The 20,825-nt window shown below is 45.3% G+C and overlaps 2 protein-coding genes across 3 annotated transcripts in view; one reads left to right on the top strand and one right to left on the bottom strand.

Moving 5' to 3' along the window:
• Positions 1-20,825, bottom strand: part of DENND1B (DENN domain containing 1B) — a 363,581-nt gene that overhangs the window by 1,463 nt on the left and 341,293 nt on the right. For both annotated transcript variants that reach the window (XR_014055159.1, XR_014055160.1), the window contains 3 exons: positions 6,866-7,116; positions 5,479-5,566; positions 3,553-3,850 (listed from right to left, as the gene is read on the bottom strand). The gene's annotated coding sequence lies outside the window, so the exon portion shown is untranslated. The remainder of the gene's footprint in view (positions 1-3,552; positions 3,851-5,478; positions 5,567-6,865; positions 7,117-20,825) is intronic.
• Positions 1-20,825, top strand: part of CRB1 (crumbs cell polarity complex component 1) — a 137,560-nt gene that overhangs the window by 95,586 nt on the left and 21,149 nt on the right. The window contains exons 9-11 of the mRNA XM_081495275.1: positions 3,474-4,380; positions 6,862-6,990; positions 11,116-11,242. Of these exons, the coding sequence (XP_081351401.1) occupies positions 3,474-4,380; positions 6,862-6,990; positions 11,116-11,242 (1,163 nt within the window). The remainder of the gene's footprint in view (positions 1-3,473; positions 4,381-6,861; positions 6,991-11,115; positions 11,243-20,825) is intronic.

The following is a 20,825-nucleotide window of genomic DNA, read 5'->3' as shown; positions in this document are numbered from 1 at the left end:
GGCGGGCTACAGTCCATAGGGTCACACAGACTCAGACATGACTGAGCAACTAACACTTTCACTACTATTATATTATTATATATTTTATTCTGTTTATTTTTAATTGGATTGTTAAAGAAAATTTAACAGTGTAATTTCAAAGAGTTACAAGATGCTATGGAGAAAATCAAGCAGAGTAATTGAAGAGAGAGTGGACTTGGGACGGAAACACTTGGATAGTCGGGGAAACCCTCTCAGAAAAAGTGACATTTGAGCACGTATTATTTTGAGAAAGAGGCAGATGTGGGAAGAGCAGGGGCCAATATCCTGTCTAAATAACAGCAAGAGTAAAAGACATGGTTTGTGAACGGCGTGTTGCCTTCAAGAAACAGCAAGCGGTTTTTGTGGGCGTAGCACGTGAACGAGGAAGAGTGGCAGGAATGGCACTGGAGGGTCAGTCGGGCTGGGTCGCAGAAATTCTGCTGCCGTGTATGGGGCTTGGGGAGTCTTTCTAGATGTGATGGGAGCCAGTGGGGGGCTCAGGTCCAGGCGCGGTTGGTGCGTTGCTCTGCAGGGCAGTAGAAACCAGAACACTGAGAAATAGCTGGAATAGTCTGTACGTGAAGTGTTAGAGGCTGGGGGTGGTGCCCCACAGGTGAGGAGAGGACAGTGCTTTGTGGTTCATTTCTACCGAAAGCTGGAAGACAATGAGAACAGAGAATTGCCTGTTGTACCCGGGAACACCGATGTCTCTGTGACCTTGACCAGAGTGGTTTCAGTGACGTGATGGGAACCAAAGGCTAAGTGGAAGATATTAAACAAGAAAATGGGAGATGAGAAAGTGGAGACAAGGTGAATATAAAACTGTCTGGAAAAAGCTTTGCCAGAGAAGGAGCTAGAGAAATAAAAAAGCAAGAGGATAGGTGGAAGTCAGGGTAGGACTCAGGTGTTCATGTGCAATTGCAGCCTATTTGTATGCTGATGGGAAATGAGAGAAGGGGAGGGAAAATGGTGATGCAGTGCAGGAGGAGGTTGCATGTAGAAACAGTGTCTAAAGAAGGTGGAAATGAAGGGGACCCAAGGCATGGCCAGGAGAGCTGAGCTTGGGTGAGTGCAGGAAAAGCTACAGCCTCCCACCTGATTAGGGAAACCCAGCTGTCCCCCTCCTGTGTGTTTCCCCTTAACTTTGACACCAGGACCCCGCTGACAACATTTCTGACACCTGATGTGTGCAGATTCCCCCGACCAAGCAATTCTGCCGCACCAGCTGGGTGTCCTACAGGTTATCACAATGTGGTGCACCTCTGACTCTGTCTACCCGGACGCAGTGTGAGGTCTCCCAGGCTAAGGGCTCAGTCCTGCCAGAGGACTCCCGCCCCGGTTCCGATGCCAACCACAAGTCCAGGCTGTCACTCGTGCTCCTGCCCAATCAGCTATAAACCTGAGATTCCCGCAATCTCCGCCTCGGTTCAGTTAATTTTCCGGAGGAGCTCACCGAACTCGGGGAAACACTTACTTGTTTACCAGCTTATTGAAAGATCTGACAAAGGCCCCGGATGGACATCTAGATGAGGAGATAGATGCACAGGGCAAGGTCTGGGAGAGTCCCCAGTGTAGGCGCTTCTGTCCCCAGGAGATGGGGTGCGTGGCTGTCCAGTGTACCTGTGTTGAACAGCTTGGAAGCTCTCTGAACCCCATACTTTTGGGGTTTGGTTGAGGCTTCTTTATGTAGGCATGACTAATCATTAACCCCATTTTCCAACCCCGTCCTTCTCTAGAGGATGGACTGGGGCTGAGAGTTTCAAGCTTCTAGTCATGGCTTGGTCTTCCTGATGACCAACCTGCATCCAGGCTCCACCCAGGAGCCCAAGCAGACTTGTCTCATTACAACAAACATGCTCCCAGTACCATGCTCTCATCATTTAGGAATTTACCAGGATTTTCAGAGCCTTGGGTCAGGAACCAGGAGCAGAGAACAGTAGCTATATTTTCTGTTATTATACAGATGAGAAGAAGGGCAATGCATCCATTATAACATCTATATGCATCCAATACATCCGTATAAGCTCCGATATTTTGGCCACCTGATAGGAAGAGCTGACCCATTGAAAAAGACCCTGATGCTAGGAAAGATTGAAGGCAGGAGGAGAAGGGGACGACAGAGGACGAGATGGTTGGATGGCATCACTGACTCAATGGACATGAGTTTGAACAAGCTCTGGGAGATGGTGAAGGACAGGGAAGCCTGGTGTGCTGCAGTTCATGGGGTCACAAACAGTTGGACTTAACTGAGCAACTCAATAACAGTCCATTATAACAGAATAGAAAGCAGAATGGATCCAAATTTGCCAGGTTTACAGGTTAGGTGGAAAGCTGAAGCAGTTCTTCTTTCTCTTGTTTTCTCAAAAACATATTAAAGGAGATCATAAACTGACAGTGCCAGATATTTTAAGAGATAAAACACTGCAATAGAAAAACGCAATAAGATTGCCCATAAGTGGTACGGTCATATGTGATCGTGTATACACGTCATACAGTGGAGCAGATGGTATGGTTGTGTGATTTTGCCCATTTCACAGAATACTACTGGGAGTTAGGCACAGACTGGTAACTGGACACTTAATTGGAGTTTGCAGATTGTAAATCTGTCATTTAGACTGCTACTTTTAAGTGTCTCATGGTCAGCTTCCCAGGTGGCGCTAGTGGTAAGGAATCCACCTGCCAGTGCAGAAGACCCAAGAGAAGTGGGTGGGATCTCTGGGTCAGGAAGATCCCCTGGAGAAGTAAATGGCAACCCCTCTAGTATCCTTGCCTGGAAAGTTCAAGGCACAGAGGAGCCCAGTGGGCTACAGTCCATAGCGTTGCAAAGAGTCGGACATGACTGAGCCCACAGTCGGCTAGCTCAGAAGCCAGTCTCCACTGTTAAGTTACTGTGTAACCATAGCTAGACTTGACATTGCTTTGTGGTCAGTTTCTTGATGTAGAAAATGAGTTATCAATGCTTTATTGGTGGGAACTAAAGTAAAATAATATTGGAATGTGTTAGTGTTTCAATGGAAAAGAAATCTATGATTTGGGTTTTGGTGTCAGACCATCCAGGTTTGACATTGTCTTCATTAACTAGTAGCCATCTGACCACGAAAAAATTACTTAACTTCTGTGAGTCTCAATTTCTTATTCTATAAAATAGAAATGATATTAATAATAAATCCGTATTTAAGAACTTTGTATTAAAAGTAATATAAAGACAACTAACAGAGTGCCTAGCCCATATCAATCAATACATGATGGTAATAATGTCTTGATCATTAGTGTTAATAAAGGTAATTAAGCAAATGAGTTTGAGCAAGCTTTGGGTTTTGGTGATAGACAGGGAAGCCTGGCATGATGCAGTCCATGGGATCACAAAGAGTCAGATATGACTGAGCAACTGAACTGAAGCAAATGTTACAGATCTAGTCAAGTTGCTGACTGGCACTGCCTTCTCTCTTTAGGTATTGCAAATGCTGTTTTTAATGGACAAAGCCATGAGATAATATTCAGGAGCAACGGGAACATCGCCAGAGAGCTCACCAATGTCACGTTCGGTTTCAGAACAAGGGATGCACATGCGATCATACTGCACGCAGAGAAGGAGCCTGAATTCCTTCATATTCACATTCGGGATTCCCGGTTGTTATTTCAACTGCAAAGTGGCAACAGCTTTTACACGCTGAGTCTGACGAGTCTGCAGCCAGTGAGTGACGGCGAGTGGCACCAGGCGACCATCTCCATGACAGACCCGGGGGCCCAGGCCTCCACGTGGCAGATGGACGTGGACGGGCAAACGCCTCCTGTGACCAGCGCAGTCGCTGCCGGGAGCCTCAGCTTCCTGAAGGATGACACAGACATCTATGTGGGTGACCGAGCTAGCGACAGCATGCGGGCCCTGCGAGGGTGTCTAAGCACAATAGCAATCAGTGGCCTCTATCTCTCTTACTTTGAAAACGTCCATGGCTTGATGAACAGACCTCAGGAGGAGCAGTTTCTCAAGGTCTCTGGGCCTCCGGTGGAGACGGGCTGCCTGCAGCTCGACGCCTGCCGCTCCGGGCCCTGCCTGCACGGAGGACACTGTGAGGACACCTACAGCTCTCACCGCTGCACCTGTCCCCAGGGACGGTCGGGGCCACACTGCGAGCTCGATGTCGATGAATGCCTTTCAAGCCCCTGTATCCACGGCAACTGCTCCGCCGGTGGGGCAGCCTATCACTGCAGGTGTGAGCCTGGCTTCACCGGTGTGAACTGCGAGTCGGAGGTAGACCACTGCCAGCGTCACCAGTGTGCAAACGGGGCCACCTGCGTGAGTGACGCCAACGGCTACTCTTGCCGCTGTCCCAGAAATTTCACGGGAAGGTTCTGCAGGTGAGCGTTAAGTGTTAGTCTCTCAGTCACGTCCAACTCTTTGCGACCCCGTGAACTGTCGCTCGCTGGGCTCCTCTGTCCACGGGATTTCCCAGGCGAGAATACTGGAGCGGGTTAGCCATTCCCTCCTCCAGGGGATCTTCCTGACCTAGGGATTGAACCCTCGTCTGCTCGTTGCAGGCGGATTCTTTATCTTCTGAGCGGCCAGGTGAGCATTACACCCACATAAAGCGTGTCTGGAGGTGTGTTCCACGTCCCCAAGGCGCTCACGTGCACAGGTACATTCAGTCTGTTGTGCTGAGCAGGGACTCATGGTCACGGCCATGACAGTTCAGTCCCGTGAAGACAGGATTGCACGTGCCGGCACGGTCTACAGGATTTGGACCACATTTCACACAAAATGTCTTCTCAGTCACCTCTGTCAGAGTACGTCTCGGGAACTACGGCCCCAGAGTCTAAGCCTGAAGGCCGCAGGAAATAAATACAGTGACAATCAGTACAAGAGCTGAATTCTGGTTTTGTTGGAGGAAGCATGACTCCTATCCCTGAAAGAATGCCCTGGGTCACTTCAGGCAGGTCAGCTTTACAAAATTTTGAAAAGGCTGTGTTACAGTATAATTTCCAAAATGGGAAATCATGACTCTCAGAAGGAGCATGTTTTGATGACTTTGTCATGAATTAATGAGGGTATCAGTAAGATAAAAATCAAAATGTCAAAGGACAATGCAATTATATACATAAATATGTAGGTATAATATATATGTATATGGGCTTCCGTGATGGCTCAGTGGTAAAGAATTCACCTGCCAATGCAGGAGACATAAGAGGTGTGGGTTCGATCCCTGGGTTGGGAAGATCCCCTGGAGGAGGGCATGGCAACTCACTCCAGTATTCTTGCCTGGAGGACCCCATGGACGGAGGAGCCTGGGGGCTACAGTCCATGGGGTCATGAAGAGTCAGACACGACTGAAGTGACTAAGCATGCACGTAGGAACATGAGGCAGTTATTTCCAGCAAGTAATAGATTCCAGGATGTTGACAAGAATGTCTGGAGTGGGCTGGCAGCCTGGAGACATTACAGTAATTCAGAGGTGGTACCTTCATTGGATGAATCTCCTGAAGGCACACACGTAGGCACAGCTGCAAGGAGATGTATTTCTGTCTCCATAATATTGTTGTTCAGGGCCTATGAAGGCAAGAAACAAGGTTGACTGCTGGGTACTGACATTCCAATAAAACGTGACTCCTCATAAGTTAACCTGCTCATTTGCCAACAGGTAAACTGAATGCTTAACAGCAAAAGACATTCAGGATCAAAATTAATAGTACTACTGTGGTGACTTTGGATAAATAAAAGACACATATATGCCTAGGAACCAGTGCCCCAGTATTTTTTTCTGCCTAATTCATCAAAGCCAAGTTTTCAAAGATTAAAGTTTTGATTCAAAAGTACTTTCTAACGAGATTCAAAAATTGTTTATTAAACGTTAAGATGTATACAAAGCTTCCTATTTGCATTGCTAATTGACCTCTTCCAAAGCTGGTTGACATTTTTGGCTCTTTTGAAAAATCCTTATGATATTTTCTTTTTAAAGTCAAATTGATTAGCTCTTGTGGGAAGAGACACACTTACCACATAGACTGCTTTCTCCATATTAGCTGCAGTCTGCTGAGCAGAACAAAATAAAATTCATTTTATCTTTCTTGAATATTAACTATGTATCTGATTCCATGCACAACACGCACAGTGTAGTTAAGGACATAGACACTTTAAAGTCTTTTTAACCAGCCCCGTCACACCCCTGGATTTTATCTGGTAGTAAAGTTCTGCTTAGCATCTAACAATTTGTACTGGCTTTTATAGGCATTCCTTAATATATAAAGTTGTGTTATTGAACAAAAGAGCCACGCTCAGACTTCACATGTACTTTCCACTGCATGCTGTATGCAGACCTCCTGGACGGCGTTTGGCTTGCCTTCTGCTAAGTCATGAATTATTGGATGAGGGCAGCAAGTGTTGGCGGGGCAACCGGAGTTCAGCTGTGAAGGCAGCGGAGAAATCACACGAGTGCTTGGGTACCAGAGTCCTGGCCCTTCTTTCCTGACGTTTATAGAGATGCAATTTTCCTATGGCCTGATGTGATTTATTAGCCAAGGAGCAGCAAATATAGCCACAGCGAGTTTCTTTCCAACACTAAATTTATTGCCACCCTCCCCACCCCCAGCACAGATCTTATCTCACGAACAAGCACTGGGTAGAAATGGAAGATGGATAGCCACGCTCCTTACAGCGCCCTCCAGCAGGACCTGTGGACCAGAGTGATCCGTGCACAAAACAGCACAGTTAAGCATCTGTAGCTCACTCGGCCTGAGCACCTCATTAGTTTGGCAGGGACAAGATACACGGACTTTTCTAAAAAAGGGTTCTTGAATGAAATGAACAAGATGAACCGCGGTGACTGTTACTTTTTTTCTCCCTAGATACCTCCGATTACCCTCCACCGTCTGTGGGAATGAGAAGACCAACTTCACTTGCTACAACGGTGGCAACTGCACGGAGTTCCAGGGAGACGTGAAATGCGCCTGCCGGCCAGGTTTTACAGGGGAACGGTGAGTCGCAGCAGAACTTTGCAGGAGGGCCTTCCGGGCCGGGCGACAGCGAGACGATGCCAAGTGTGTTCCTTCTCCGCTTTTTCGTCTCAGTTCCCATAGGAAAATCTGTGCTGAAGTACAGGCCTGGCCAGAGTCAAAGGAAAAAAGAAAAATTACCCTTGAGGTCAAAGTCAAGGACATTTTATGAGCCAAGACTTTAACTAGGGAAATATGTCTCTGAAAAATGTGAAATGTGATATTTTTCTTTCTTAGAAATACTTCTGGATTCATGTTTCTTTCCCACTAACTTTAACACATGATGCAAATGTGGGTGTTATTGAGGTCAAAGAAAATATACCTTAAACACTGCCCCACAGACTTACCTAGAACACGAAAAGTATACGCACCTTATCCAGATGACTCTGCTATTCCCAGAGAAACTCTCTGTCTCTTCTGTACCTAACGCTGGGATTGTTGACGTGGAATTGATCCCTGCTTTCAATCTATGACTTGGTGAAAATTCAGGCATGTTTGTGTATGCATGTGACTTGCTGAGGTGAATTCAAGGGCAAAAATGTGCAGGTGTGCGTGCTAAGTCACTTCAGTCGTGTCTGACTCTGTGTAACCCCACAGACTGTAGCCGGCCAGGCTCCTCTGTCCATGGGATTCTCCAGGCAAGAATACTGGAGTGGACTGCCATTTCCTACTCCAGGGGATCTCCCTGACACAGGGATCAAACCGGCGTTTCTTATGTCTCCTGCCTTGGCAGGTGGGTTCTTTATCCACTAGTGTCACCTGGGAAGCCCAAAATGGTGCACACCCTGTAACTGTTGTCAGGTTCCCAAGGGGATCCGTGTCCCCAGCATGGTGACAAACCGAGGCTCTGCAAGATACACTGTAGCAGCAGAGAACAAATATGTGGCCGTTTGTCTGGTGCTCTGCCAGGCCCCCTGCAAGTACTGTCTCTAATTGTCATTATTTCCCTTCTGCATTTGCGTAAACTGAAGCTGAGGGGTTAAGGGAGAGGGCAGGTGTCGATTCAGATTGTGCTGCAGCCAGGTCAGGCCACCTTCAGAGCCTCTGCCCATTGCCAGGATGTTTCTGGCATAAACGTATGACCAAATCTTCACTTGCGACAACTAAAAGAAAAGAGAAAGAGTTCTCCTCCATCTCCGATACCATCCAGGGCCAGATACATTGTTCTCTGATCAAGCTTCCTCCATTGAACAAGTTAGATCGAATCCAACACCTTGGACAAAGCGATTTTGACCGAATGAATTTTCCCCAGAAGAGTAGTTAGTGAAATAACGGGTGCGTTTTTGCCCCATGACAACTGCAGTTTGGATTAATTGGAATTTTCTCTTTTTCAGCTAGTGCTTCGGGCACCACACAGACACAGCTCTTTCGCCACGTTGGCAAACAGCAGGCAATGTGGCCCCACCTACATTTTTTCCCCTCCAACATTCAGTGACAAGGCTGGTCCTTGCTTTCTTGGTCTGTTCTCAGTGGCTGGCTCTAAGCGGCATGGGCAGTCGGAGAATCTGTGTGTAGGGAGGGGTGTGACCTCAAGTCACATTCTGCTTTTCATGGCACCGGTTTTTTCCATGCAAGCACCATAATAATATTATTAACCCAGAGACCATTTGGTTGGCCTCCGATTCCATCTCCAAAATACTGCAAAGGTTTTCTTGTCCGAAAATTTGAACACTGCTTTAACCATGTATTTAAGTGCTGGTTACTTTCTGCCTCGATGGCACAGTTTAATGCTTAATGTTATTATTAAATTGATTAATTAATGTTTAATGACGACAGCATAGAACTCATCCAAATTCTTGGATTATTTTTCTCTGCTGCTTGCACATTGTTCCAGTTTACAGTAAACATTTCCCTTTCCTCCAACGTTATTTGTGTTTTTTTAAAAAATCAGTATCTGACATTTAACCTCCAAATTGTTGATTTCAAATATGGTAAGAAAAGGAAGCTCAACATTCTGCTTCTTCTCCCAGGAATCTTTTCACCGGGATAAACTTCTGCACTGAAAATGAATTTCTAAAATAGCCACCAGGTGTTCCGTGGATTCCATGCTTTCAGAGTCCTTCTCTGTCATTAGTTTTTTCACTGGGTGGCAATGGATTTATTTTTTTTTAATTTCCTGCCCATTAATAACTTCTAATGAAAGCTCCAATAATGTTTATAATGATGTTGTGTGTATGCTGCGTACTGTTCAGTTTGAAAGAGAAGTAGATAAGCAACAGAGAAAGAATAACTAGAGGAAAAGGGAAAGTACCGGGCGGTCTCCCAAGGACCAGGGGGATGAGACTTCCACAAAGTCCAAAGATGCTGAAACGCTGTCACCTAACAGACCGCTTCCTCTGCCGTGGGGTTCGACCTCCAGCTCTGCGCCGTCACCCCGGCAGGCTGTGCGTGGTGCAGGCTCTGAACGCTCCGGCCCACCCAGGGCAGGGAGGACTTGGCAGGCTCCCTCCACTTGTGGAGCTCTGCTCAGCTCCAACCAGAGAGGCCTCCTCCAGCCCGGGAGCCTGAGCCAAAGCAGAGAAACAAAATGTTCCAGCTATGCGTGGTATCCAGCGGGATAAGGAGCTGTTTTTCTGGGAAGAAATCTATTTTCCTTTATGCCTTGGGGAGGCCCTGTCCCACCCACCGCCTGGTCTCTTCATTTCTTGAGCCTGGGGATTAGTGGATGACCCGGGCGCACATGCTTACCTCTTCAGAGGTGGGGACTGAAAAACTGCTTGGACTGGACTTCACCCCTGTGGGCTGCTGTGCAGAGGCTCTTGAAGCTATGCTTTTGTATGAATTTCCCAAAGTCAGAGAGATGCCTCAGTACCGCTCTATCCCGAGCCCTAGTAGAGGGTTTGGCACGTGGCATGTGCTCAATAAATATCTAAGGGACTGGGGAGTTACTCAGTGAATGCACAGAAAAGCAGTTCTGGTAGATGGAAAATCAGGTGAAAAGCGGCAGTGCTCCAGGGAGGAGGAAAGTTTCCGTTTACCTTAGAATCAGCATCACTTGTTTTTGGAATTTTTGGCTTTTGTAAATCATTCTGCCTGGACTTGGAAAGATTACAACCTAGCTTTGAAACCAATTTGTTAGCAAGTGCAGTCTTCTGATTATCCACTTTGGCTTTTTGTTAAAATGGGATCCCCAGGACTTCCCTGGTGGCCCAGTGGCTGGGATTCCGCACTCCCAATAAAGGGTTTGACCCCTGGTCAGGGAACTAGATCCCATGTGCGGCAGCTAGGAGTTCACAGGCCACAACTGAAGATCCCACAGCTGCAACTAAGGATCCCGCTGGCCACAGCGAAGAAGCCACATGCCGCGGCTGGGATCTGGTGCAGCCCAATGAATGAGTGGTAAACAGCCCGCCTGCAATGCAGGAGACGCAAGAGAGGGGGATCTCTTCCCAATCTCCGGGTCGGGAAGGTCCCCTGGAGGAGGGCGTAGCAACCCACTCCAGTATTCTTGCCTGGAGAATCCCGTGGACAGAGGAGCCTGGTGGGCTACAGTTCACAGGGTCGCAAAGAGTTGGGCAGCACTGAAGTGACTTAGCTCCCATGCAAGCATTATATATATATAATGGAATTCTCAAGGAAAATAATCCCAAAGCCCACAGAATACACCAGATACATTTTTCTGTTTCTTATGGGCTTCCCCCCTTCGCCTGGCACCCTGATGCCTTAAACCCTCACAGCCCCAGTGGAGGTCTGCTGTGTAGATGCTCTGTTGAAAAAAACACAGCTCCCTCTCCTGGCCCCCACGAACCCCAATAAACCCAACTTTTACAAGGTGGCAACCACACTAAGGCTCTTGGGGAAATTGAAATTGACCTGTGCATGGCTCCGTTTTGCTTTGGTTTCTAAAGATTTGCACCTGTTTTCCTATTCTTACATTGCGTGTGTGCGTGTGTGTGTGTGTGTACACGTTATTTTCATTAAAAGCAAAGTCTGTGAGAGGCATCTGGAGGGCGATCTCCCAGCTGTCGGGCACGCAGGAAGGGCGTGGGGATTGGCCGGTCCCACTGCGCTGGTCTGGGTGGGTGAGGCCGAAGCTCTCCCTCCCGGTTCGTGTCACGGCCACTGTCCTGAGCCGGGGCCCGGGTCTCTGCTGTTTCTGTCTTGAAGGTGTGACAAGGACATCGACGAATGCGCGTCCGAGCCCTGCCTCAACGGCGGCCGGTGTCAAGACCTGCGGGACGGGTTCCGGTGCGCGTGCACGCTGGCCTTCGCGGGGCCACGCTGCGAGCTGGACGTAAGCGGCCTCTCCTTCTATGTCTCGCTGCTGCTTTGGCAGAACCTCTTCCAGCTCCTCTCCTACCTCGTCCTGCGCCTGAATGATGAGCCCGTGGTCGAGTGGGGAGACCAGGACGATTACTGACCTGCGTCTGAGCGCTCCCAAACCTGAAACCACGACTTTCAGGATATGCCTTGAAATTTAATCATCTTGAAAACTAAGTTCAAGGCCTATTTTAAGTTTATTGGAAAGCACTTTACGAGTTTAGCAAATATTTACTTATTCTGGCTCTAAATGCAAAGCAATATTGTTCTCAATACAAGCAGAAACGTCTCCTTGTCGAGAATATTGAGCACGAATATGCCATCATTCTAAGCGCGTCTGTATGTGAAGGACCCTTGTGGTGAGACAGCTCTTCCTCCCACACCCCGCCCTTGTGGGCACCTTTAGAGTAAGTCGCCCTCCTCACCCTAATCCTCGGTCAGTCCTGTCCTTTCATTCTGTCATTCAGGACACAACAGTGAAAATTACTGATTATTTTCTTTTTATCCATCTATGCTGTGTTGCCAGTTCTCCGGTAAGTTAAAAACATGTATAAAGAGAAAGTGGGGAATCCCATGAAGTCCCTCAAAATGTAGAAGGACACTTTTCTGATATAACTGACATCAATTCTCAAGTTACTCCTTACCAGTGTAATTTATAATTCCATAAAAACCTTTCTTCCTCAGAAAAAATGACAGATAAAACCTTTTTCCATTTCTTTTCCCTGCAATATTTTCTATACAAATAACTTTTTGTTATTTGCTTATAAATTTATGAGCTTATTGACCTTCCTATCAAATGAAGTAATCAAAATTGCTTTTCAATGCATATTTTACCAAGAAATCCATACTATTCTATAGGTATATACTAAAAATACAATTTATAAAACTTGAGTTTCCTGGAGGCCTATTTTTCTAAAATTTGCAAGTAAATTTATCCTCTTCAACTATATTTCTGAAGAAAAAAAACATACTACTTATATTATAATCAAAATATATTTGGCATTATGATTTTTTAATAAATAAATACCTGAAGTGATGGATTAAATTAATAAGGTATGCAAAGATTAATATATTCTTGCTTAGCTTTAGTACATTATATATTAATTAGAAAATAACTTTATTTGCTAATATTTTTATTGCTTCCACTAACTTGTTGTCATTTATGCTAAATATCTTTGTGTGGATATACCTTCCCAAGGAGCCATGACTTGTGTTCATTTAAAGGGAAAATAGGTTGATCTTGTGAATTAATTCAGAAAGCAGCTATAATAACAAAGGCCCACCAAATATCATTTTGTAAATGCGTTTGTGTCTTTAGGAGTTGCCCTGGTTTGAAAATGTGAGGGTGTTTTATCCATTGGGTGATATCCAATACTTGTTTAGTTCCTTTTTTTTTTAAGAAAATTGTTTTCCTGTAGAAATTACAAGGTAAATTTAAATATAGCATGACATCAAAACTACAAAGTAGTATACTATAAAAGCAAAGGAAATAAACTCAATCTTATTTTTCAATAGTCATAGAGGATTTTATGCAGCAAATTTCTATGTTGTGGAGTGCTGGCAGGCAGTAAACTGGAGAAACTCATGCTGGAGTTTTCTTTGCTTTCTACTCCCCACCCCCTCACCCCCAGACAGCAGGTGCTAACCCACCATCTCAGCTGATCTGTGGCAAAGTTAGATTTCCTGACAAGAGACTTGGAGAAACCCTTCCTATCAATATTTGCATTCCCAAATTATCTGAAGTAAGCATAAAATTGATTATAGCCAAAGACCACACATAAAGTTTTCACATCTACTCCCTCTTGGGCATATCTAGAATTATGTACTTACAGATCATTCCAAATATAACGTGTTTCCTTCCAGATATATTTCTGATTCACTCACCATTTCTTTCTCCATACAGTTCTAGTGCCTCTTTGGTCACTGTAACTGTCAGTTGCTTTTCCGTTTTCCAACATCTTGTCATATTTGACCTAAAAACCCTGTCCTTTTTCACTGTCTTCTTCTGTATTTTTAGTTGCATTGTGTGTGACTACAGCTTTCGCACATTTGCACAGAAAAATAAAACCATTGTTTCTGTATCTCTACTCTTCATCTTCTGATATCTGTCTTTATTTGCCTTGACTGTGTCTTGCACGCTAAGATGGCCACAAGTCTGGTGGATGCTCAGGTACACACACACACACAAAACCACATAGCAAACACAGAAGAAGCTGTGCTGAGCCCCTGAACTGTGGTCTCTTCCCCCAGACATGGTCCTGCAGGTAGACACCTGTGCCCATCAGGTCAAAGTTCCACGTACGTTCCCTCTGTAGCAGGCATTCCTCTAGTTGGGATTCTCAAGTTGATGACATCCTTAATTGTTCTTACTGAGGATGTGCAGTGTCCCTGGTTAACCTGGCTCTTGAGAAGGGGCCATCTCACCTGAGTGACAGAAATCCACAGAGGCTCCTCTAGACCCTGCCTCTGAAACATAACCTGTAGTAGTTGGGTTAGAAATGTTTCATTTTGCTCATTTTTAAGGTTCAGCATTTGAACTAAATGAGGCTATGTGTCTATTTTTGGCCATGCCATTTCCTCCTGTGTGTGGACGTGGTTTTTATCACCCTTCTTTTTAGAGAACAGGGAAAGTTGAGAAAATAGGGAGGTTTGGAGACTTCAGTGTTTTGACAGCACAGAAAGACGAATTTAACACTTCTGAGAACCTTATCTGGGCCAGGGACTGTGATAAGCCTTTTATAAGTATGTATTTTTCACTGTAAGGGCAACCAATATCTCTCACCTTCCAAATTCTTCACTAAATTGTGTTTAAAGATCCCTTTGCCATATCTGAGCATTACAGCAGAAGTTATTCAGCTTTAATTTTGCAAAATTTAAATGGAGCCTTTTCTGGGAATGGTGATACATAAAATTTGAGTTTAGTGATTTAGGAAGAATACCAGTGAAAAAACTATGAAAATTATTCTCAACTACCAAAATCATTAGTAATATGGACTACTTCATTTCTCAACTTTATTTTTTTATTTATTCAACAAATGCCTGATGAATACCTCTATGTGCAGGGCCCTGGACTAGAGAATTCAACTGTAGATTAGACGCAGCACAGGCCCACAAGCTGAGACTCTCAGTGAGGATGTAGATGAGCAGGGGAGGAGAATTCCCGGGTCAGTGTTAGGAGGGAACGAAGTGCCAGCTCTAGAGAAGTACAGAAAAGGGGCATTTTTACCTGGTCTTCAAGGCAGAAGTAGAAACAGTGACAGATTTTATTTTTTGGGGCTCCAAAATCACTGCAGACGGTGACTGCAGCCATAAACAATGCTTGCTCCTTGGAAGAAAAAGCTGTGACAAACCTAGATAGCATTTTAAAAAGCAGAGACATCACTTTGCTGACAAAGATCTGCATAGTCAAAGCTTTGATTTTTCCAGTAGTCATGTATGGATATGAGAGTTGGACCATAAAGAAGGTTAAGTGACGAAGAATTGATCCTTTTGAAATGTGGTGTTGGAGAAGACTCTTGAGAGTTCCTTGGACAGCAAGGAGATCCAATCAGTCAATCCTAAAGGAAATCAGTCCTGAATATTCATTGGAAGGACTGATGCTGAAGCTGAAGCTCCAATCCATTGGCCACCTGATGCAAAGAACTGACTCACTGGAAAAGACCCTGATGCTGGGGAAGATTGAAGGCAGGAGGAGAAGGGGACGACAGAGGATGAGATGGTTGGATGGCATCACTGACTCAATGGACGTGAATCTGAGCAAACTCTGGGAGACAGTGAAGGAAAGGGAGCCTGGCGTACTACAGTCCCTGGGGTCTCAAAGAGTCGTACATGACTGAGTGAACAGCAACAACAACACCCTCAAAGTCCATCCATGTTGTTGCAAATAGCAGGATTTCCTTCATTCTCATGAATAAGTGGTGGCTGTTGCTCGCAGGATCTTCTTGGCTTCACGTGAGATCTCTTGCTGAGGTGCACGGACTCGAGTTGTGGGGCACAGGCTTAGTAGCTGCTCGGTGTGTGGGATCTTAGTTCCCTGAGCAGGAATTGAACCTCCGCTCCCTGCATCGCCAGGCGATTCTTAACCACTGGACCATCAAGGAAGTCCCTACAGATCATTTTAGAAAGCACGTCTCCATGTTACAAACAATTAACTCACCAAAAGACTCAAGGTAAGTAATGAAGCTGATCACACCATGTTAGCTATTATTTTCTTGAGTTATTCCTATTGGTTTTTACTCAAGAAGAACTTTTAACATTGGTTCATCTATTAAAAATAGAGTCATGATTAATGAAACAAAAGTTAGTATGCAAGTGAATATCATGATGTTGTCTAGTTTAACATAATATGAATTTAGTTTCTCCTAATATTTTTCAAAAGTTGAATGTGTAGATTCTTATGTGGACTTTCTTCTTGATTGACTTACATTGGCTTTGGGAAAAGAGGCTAAAGCTCACTGAATCCATTGCTGATCTTTTTTGTGAAAGTAAATGTAGAAAACTGGGCACGCTCCAGGGGGTTTTTATATTTGAACAAATTTAAATATCAAGAAAACTGACTTGAAATTGGTATTGGTTTTTAATATTTTTTTACTTGAAACTTTCATGATTCATATATGTATTATATGAATATTATTTTCCTAATCTTGATAGAAATAGAAAGAATTCTTTCCTTCTAAAAGGGTATAAAGATCATGGCTCTTATCTTTTCCTCAGATTGTAATTACTGAGTCACAGATTGTTTCATGTAGTATGGAAATCTATTGGAAACTAATTGTATAGAGGAAAGAAGTAACATACTAAATATAGCTCCTCTGAAAACAAATAGGCTATTTGCAATGAAACATATTTAATCATTTGGAATATGACCATTTTATTGTCTGCCTGACTTTAGTTACACATAAAACTCTGAATAATGTTATTTTCACTCAATTCCCCTAACATTTTTTGATAACCCTTTGCTGAATAGCAAGACTATGTTATGAAGGAGATTTGAGGTATCCATACTTGTTATTCAAAGTGGCAAAGTATGTATTAATTTTTGATGAATGACTGAAATCCCTCTAGTTCCGTGCATGCTCAGTCATGTCCCACTCTGTGCGACCCCATGGACTCCACCAGGCTCCTCTGTAGCCCACCAGGCTCCTCTGTCCATGGGATTCTCCAGGCAAGGATGCTGGAGTGGGTTGCCATTTCCTCCTCCAGGGGACCTTCCCAACCCAGGGATCAAACCCCATCTCTTCAGTCTCCTGCATCGACAGGCAAGTTCTTTATCAACTGTGCCACCTAGGAAGCTGGAAAAAAAACTCAAGAAAACATTTATTTTAAAGCTCATATATTCCTTTGACATTTTCAGTAGCCAGCATCATGTTGTGTATAGTAGGTAATGAATATTAATGAACCTACTGATAGAATGAATGAAGTGTTTTTGAGATGAGTTCAGAGTGGCATTTTCTAACTTTGAGAACCATTTGTGTGTGTGTATTAAGCCTGTCCCACAGTTATTAAGATATAAATGATGGTACATATTACGTACCGAAATCTGTCCAGTTTTCCTACCAAATTTACAGAAAGAGTCTAGTCGTGGTTGTTAGTAACCTCTCGGTGATGGTAGGGTCTTGAGGATCAGTGATCCACACTTTCCACTGTGCTCAGTCACTTCAGTCGTATCTGAATCTTTGCGACCCCAGGGACTGTAGCCCGCCAGGCTCCTCTGTCCATGGGATTTCCCAGACAAGATTGCTGGTCTCCTCTAGGGAGAGGGGTGTGCCATGCTCTCCTTCAGGGGGTCTTACCAAGCCAGGGATCAAACCTGAGTCTCCCACATCTCCTGAATTGCAGGTAGATTCTTTACCACTGAGCCACCGGGGAAGCCCACACTCAACAGCAGAGGAACATTATTTCCATCCAAGAACCAAATGCACAGAAACCCTATTACTCATGTTGAAGTGAAACCTGATATAAATCGGCTCTTTCCTGAGCCATTTTCCCAGAGGAAGCTTAGCTTCCCAAAGACATGGGCGCTCACCTGTAACATAGTCACGTGGACACCCAGGGACAGTCTCAGGGAAGCCCTCCACGATGTATTTAATTTGACTTCCTCTTTGCTTTTAGGAGGCTTCCCTGGTGGCTCAGACAGTAAAGCGTCTGCCTGCAATGCTGGAGACCCAGGTTCGATCCCTGGGTCGGGAAGATCTCCTGGAGAAGGAAATGGCAACCCACTCCAGTGCTCTTGCCTGGAAAATTCCATGGACTGAGGAGCCTGGTGGGCTACAGTCCATGGGGTCACACAGAGTCGGACAGGACTGAGCGCCTTCACTCACTCACTCACTCACTTGCTTTTAGGAAAGCATTTCGTTTACAGCAGGATGGACAGGGCCCCTCAAAACCAGTGATTCTGGAGAAGAGTGTAAGTTCTCTTCTCTTCAAATATAGGTGTGTTGGATCGTTAAAAAAGCAGAGACATCACTTTGCCAACAAAGGTCCGTCTAGTCAAAGCTATGGTTTTTCCAGTGGTCATGTATGGATGTGAGAGTTGGACGGTGAAGTAAGCTGAGCACCGAAGAATTGATGCTTTTGAGCTGTGGTGTTGGAGGACACTCTTGAGAGTCCCTTGGACTGCAAGGAGATCCAACCAGTCCATCCTAAAGGAAATCAGTCCTGGGTGTTCATTGGAAGGTCTGATGTTGAAGCTGAAACTCCAATACTTTGGCCACCTCATGCAAAGGGTTGACTCATTGGAAAAGACCCTAATGCCGGGTAGGATTGGGGGCAGGAGGAGAAGGGGATGACAGAGGATGAGATGGTTGGATGGCATCACCGACTCGATGGACGTGGGTTTGGGTAAACTCCGGGAGTTGGTGATGGACAGGGAGGTCTGGCGTGCTGGAATTCATGGGGTTGCAAAGAGTCGGGCACGACTGAGCGACTGAACTGAACTCACCTCTTCTAAACCCATAACAAGCTGACCACAGTTGCAACTTTGAAAAAAGACAGTTTAAAGACAGTGATCTTCTTTGCTCTTTGGATTCTTGTTTTATCCTTCTTTGCTGGTGTGGAGTATGTATATGCTCAAAGTTGCCACTGAGGCCTTCCTTTCTCTTCTGCCCTCCCCCATCAACGCTGGGGGGCCTTCAAGCTCCCGCACCTTCCCAAATACACCTCCATTGTAACATATAATGATAACAACACTGATGGAGGTTATTAACTGTAGAGTCCTTCCTGTTGTAGAGTCCTTCCTGGGAGCCAGTCACTATGCCTAAGGTCTTCTCACACATTATCTTGATTATTTGTCACAAACATCCCAAGACTTAGATGATATTATTTTCTTGTGTTACTGATGAGAACACAAAGTCTGAGGTTAAGTGCCTTTCTCGAGCGCATCCAGTTCAGAAGGTACAGGACCCAGTGTTCAGGTTCTGGGGCACGTGCCCCGCGTACGTGGGAGCAGTAGTGCAGACACGTGATTTGTCTGCCGAGTCCTGCAGACTGTGAGCTCCTGGGAGGTTGTTTAACTCTGTAAGGTCTGAGCCTGGCAGTCCTGCCTGACAGAGCATGTGCTTCAGTCCTTCCTGAAGGGATGAATGGATGGACAGAGGAATGGTGGGTGGCACGTGGTTTGCACAGGAGGGGAGGGCAGGGAAAGTTTCTCCCAGAAGGTCATTGACCCAGGTCTTACAGAATGAGCAGGAATTTTCTTAGCAACACAAAAAGCACATTTTCCCCAGACATCTTTTTTGCTTTGTTTGATTGATTGTTACCAAAGGGCTGATTAAATTGGTTCTCATAGAAGAAATTGTCACAAATAAAGTTTTGAGCTGTTAGCAGAGAGCTCAGAACCCCAGATTCTCACTCGTGTGGATGTGCTGCAATGTGTTTATAATTACCTGTGGCCTAGATGATCAGGCATTTGTCTTTGTGTAACGGCGTCTTGATATTGGCAAGAGTCTGAGAAAGGAACCCTGAAGAGCAAGCCTCAGAGCATCGAGTTCCTTCAGGGTCATGGGAGGAGGGTTACAGGTCTGAGAGAGGCAAGAAGATTTATGGCACTGACCCTAAAAGATGATAAACACTGGACAGGTTGTTGAAGAGCCCCAAGCAGTGAAAGAGGAAAAGGTGCTAAGAAATTCAGGTGGTTCCAGGAGACAAGGAGGACTCAGGAAAGAGAGCTTTTCCCAAGGGGAAGGGTGCCTGGCAGCTGCCCCATGAGGGCAGGGATGGAAGAAATGGCCAGTATTTGCCCCAAGAGCACCATTAGCAAGACCAACGCTGATCATTTTTTACAGCACTGGCTGTCAGAAAAGCCTCTCAAAGAGATTTCCGCCTGTTCCCCGCTTTCCAAATTCAGCTGAGCCTGAGGGGCTGAGCCGTCCACCCTCCAGCCCTCCCTGCCAGGTCACCCTGCGTCTGAGCCACCTCCGTCTTCCAGAACTGCTCCCGTGGGCTGAGCTGACGGTCCGGGCCTCCCAGCAGGAAGTCCATAGTCCTGTCCTTTCACGAGTCCCCCGCTGAGGCTGGGAACTGCTGAGTGGCTGCTGTCCCTGGGTGCCCGCTGAGAGTCAAGGACGTGATCATAGCGTCAAACAGGCATTTCTGGACCGGGTCTGAGAGTGGACAGGACACAGGGAGCAAGGGACGAGGGCAGGGAATCAGGGAGATATCTAATCCCTACTCTGAGAACATCAATAAAACAACAGTCTGGTTTTAGAGGAGAAAGAGAAGCCACGAGACATACTGAAAACAGCCCCTAATTTATGGTACTGAGTGAAAGCACAGGATGAACTACAGAAGTTTGGTCGCAGTGAGTTATTCCAAGAGGGGGAGTTTTCAAGGAGGTTATGGGAATTTGACTAGGCCATAAAACATGGGGAAGATTATTTGCAGAGCAGAAAATGAGAGAGCGTTCAAGAGAGAAGAAAGGTCAGGAGTAAAGATGTGATGGTGGGAACAGAGTTTGGATGATGTGAGGTACAAAGAGGGACCGGTCCTGGCTGGGATGCCGAAGGATGCTGGAAGTGGTGGGGTGTAAAACTGGATAAATTCAAGCAAGGGCTAGGTCACAGTTTAGATCGTCCAGCTTCTGTTTGAAACCCAGCCAGAGCAGGAAAGAGTCGTTTCAAAATAACCCGATTTGGGCTGGCACCATACTGTCCTCTAAATTATATTCAATAGGTTGTGATTCTCCATGAGCTGCCCTACACTCTGATTAAAGGGTTCCCTTCCACCAAAAACAGTAGCCCCTTTCTTTAATGATGGTTTTATTTGACTGATGGAAACACCTCAGTGATATTCTCAGACTTATTCTTTCCTATTGGAACTCAAACTAATACAAATTGCTCCTTGTTCTAGATATTCTTTTTTTTTTTCTTTAGATTATGCTGTTCGGGCAGGAAATTTGTTGAATAGGTCTGGTTGGGGGGTTGGTTTTTCTCTAGCTTATTAAAGGCACATACATATTCTTTAACCTGATTTTTGATTTCTGCTAATTAAAAATTTCTCTGGGCGTAGTTCTGGGTTACTAAGTTTTGCTTTAAGCATTTTTCTTTTTCCAAAAAACTTCA

Source organism: Giraffa tippelskirchi, chromosome 5, assembly GCF_054371585.1.
Source record: "Giraffa tippelskirchi isolate mGirTip1 chromosome 5, T2T-mGirTip1v1.2.pri, whole genome shotgun sequence".
Taxonomy (NCBI): domain Eukaryota; kingdom Metazoa; phylum Chordata; class Mammalia; order Artiodactyla; family Giraffidae; genus Giraffa; species Giraffa tippelskirchi.
This window is presented reverse-complemented; position numbering and strand designations above follow the sequence as displayed.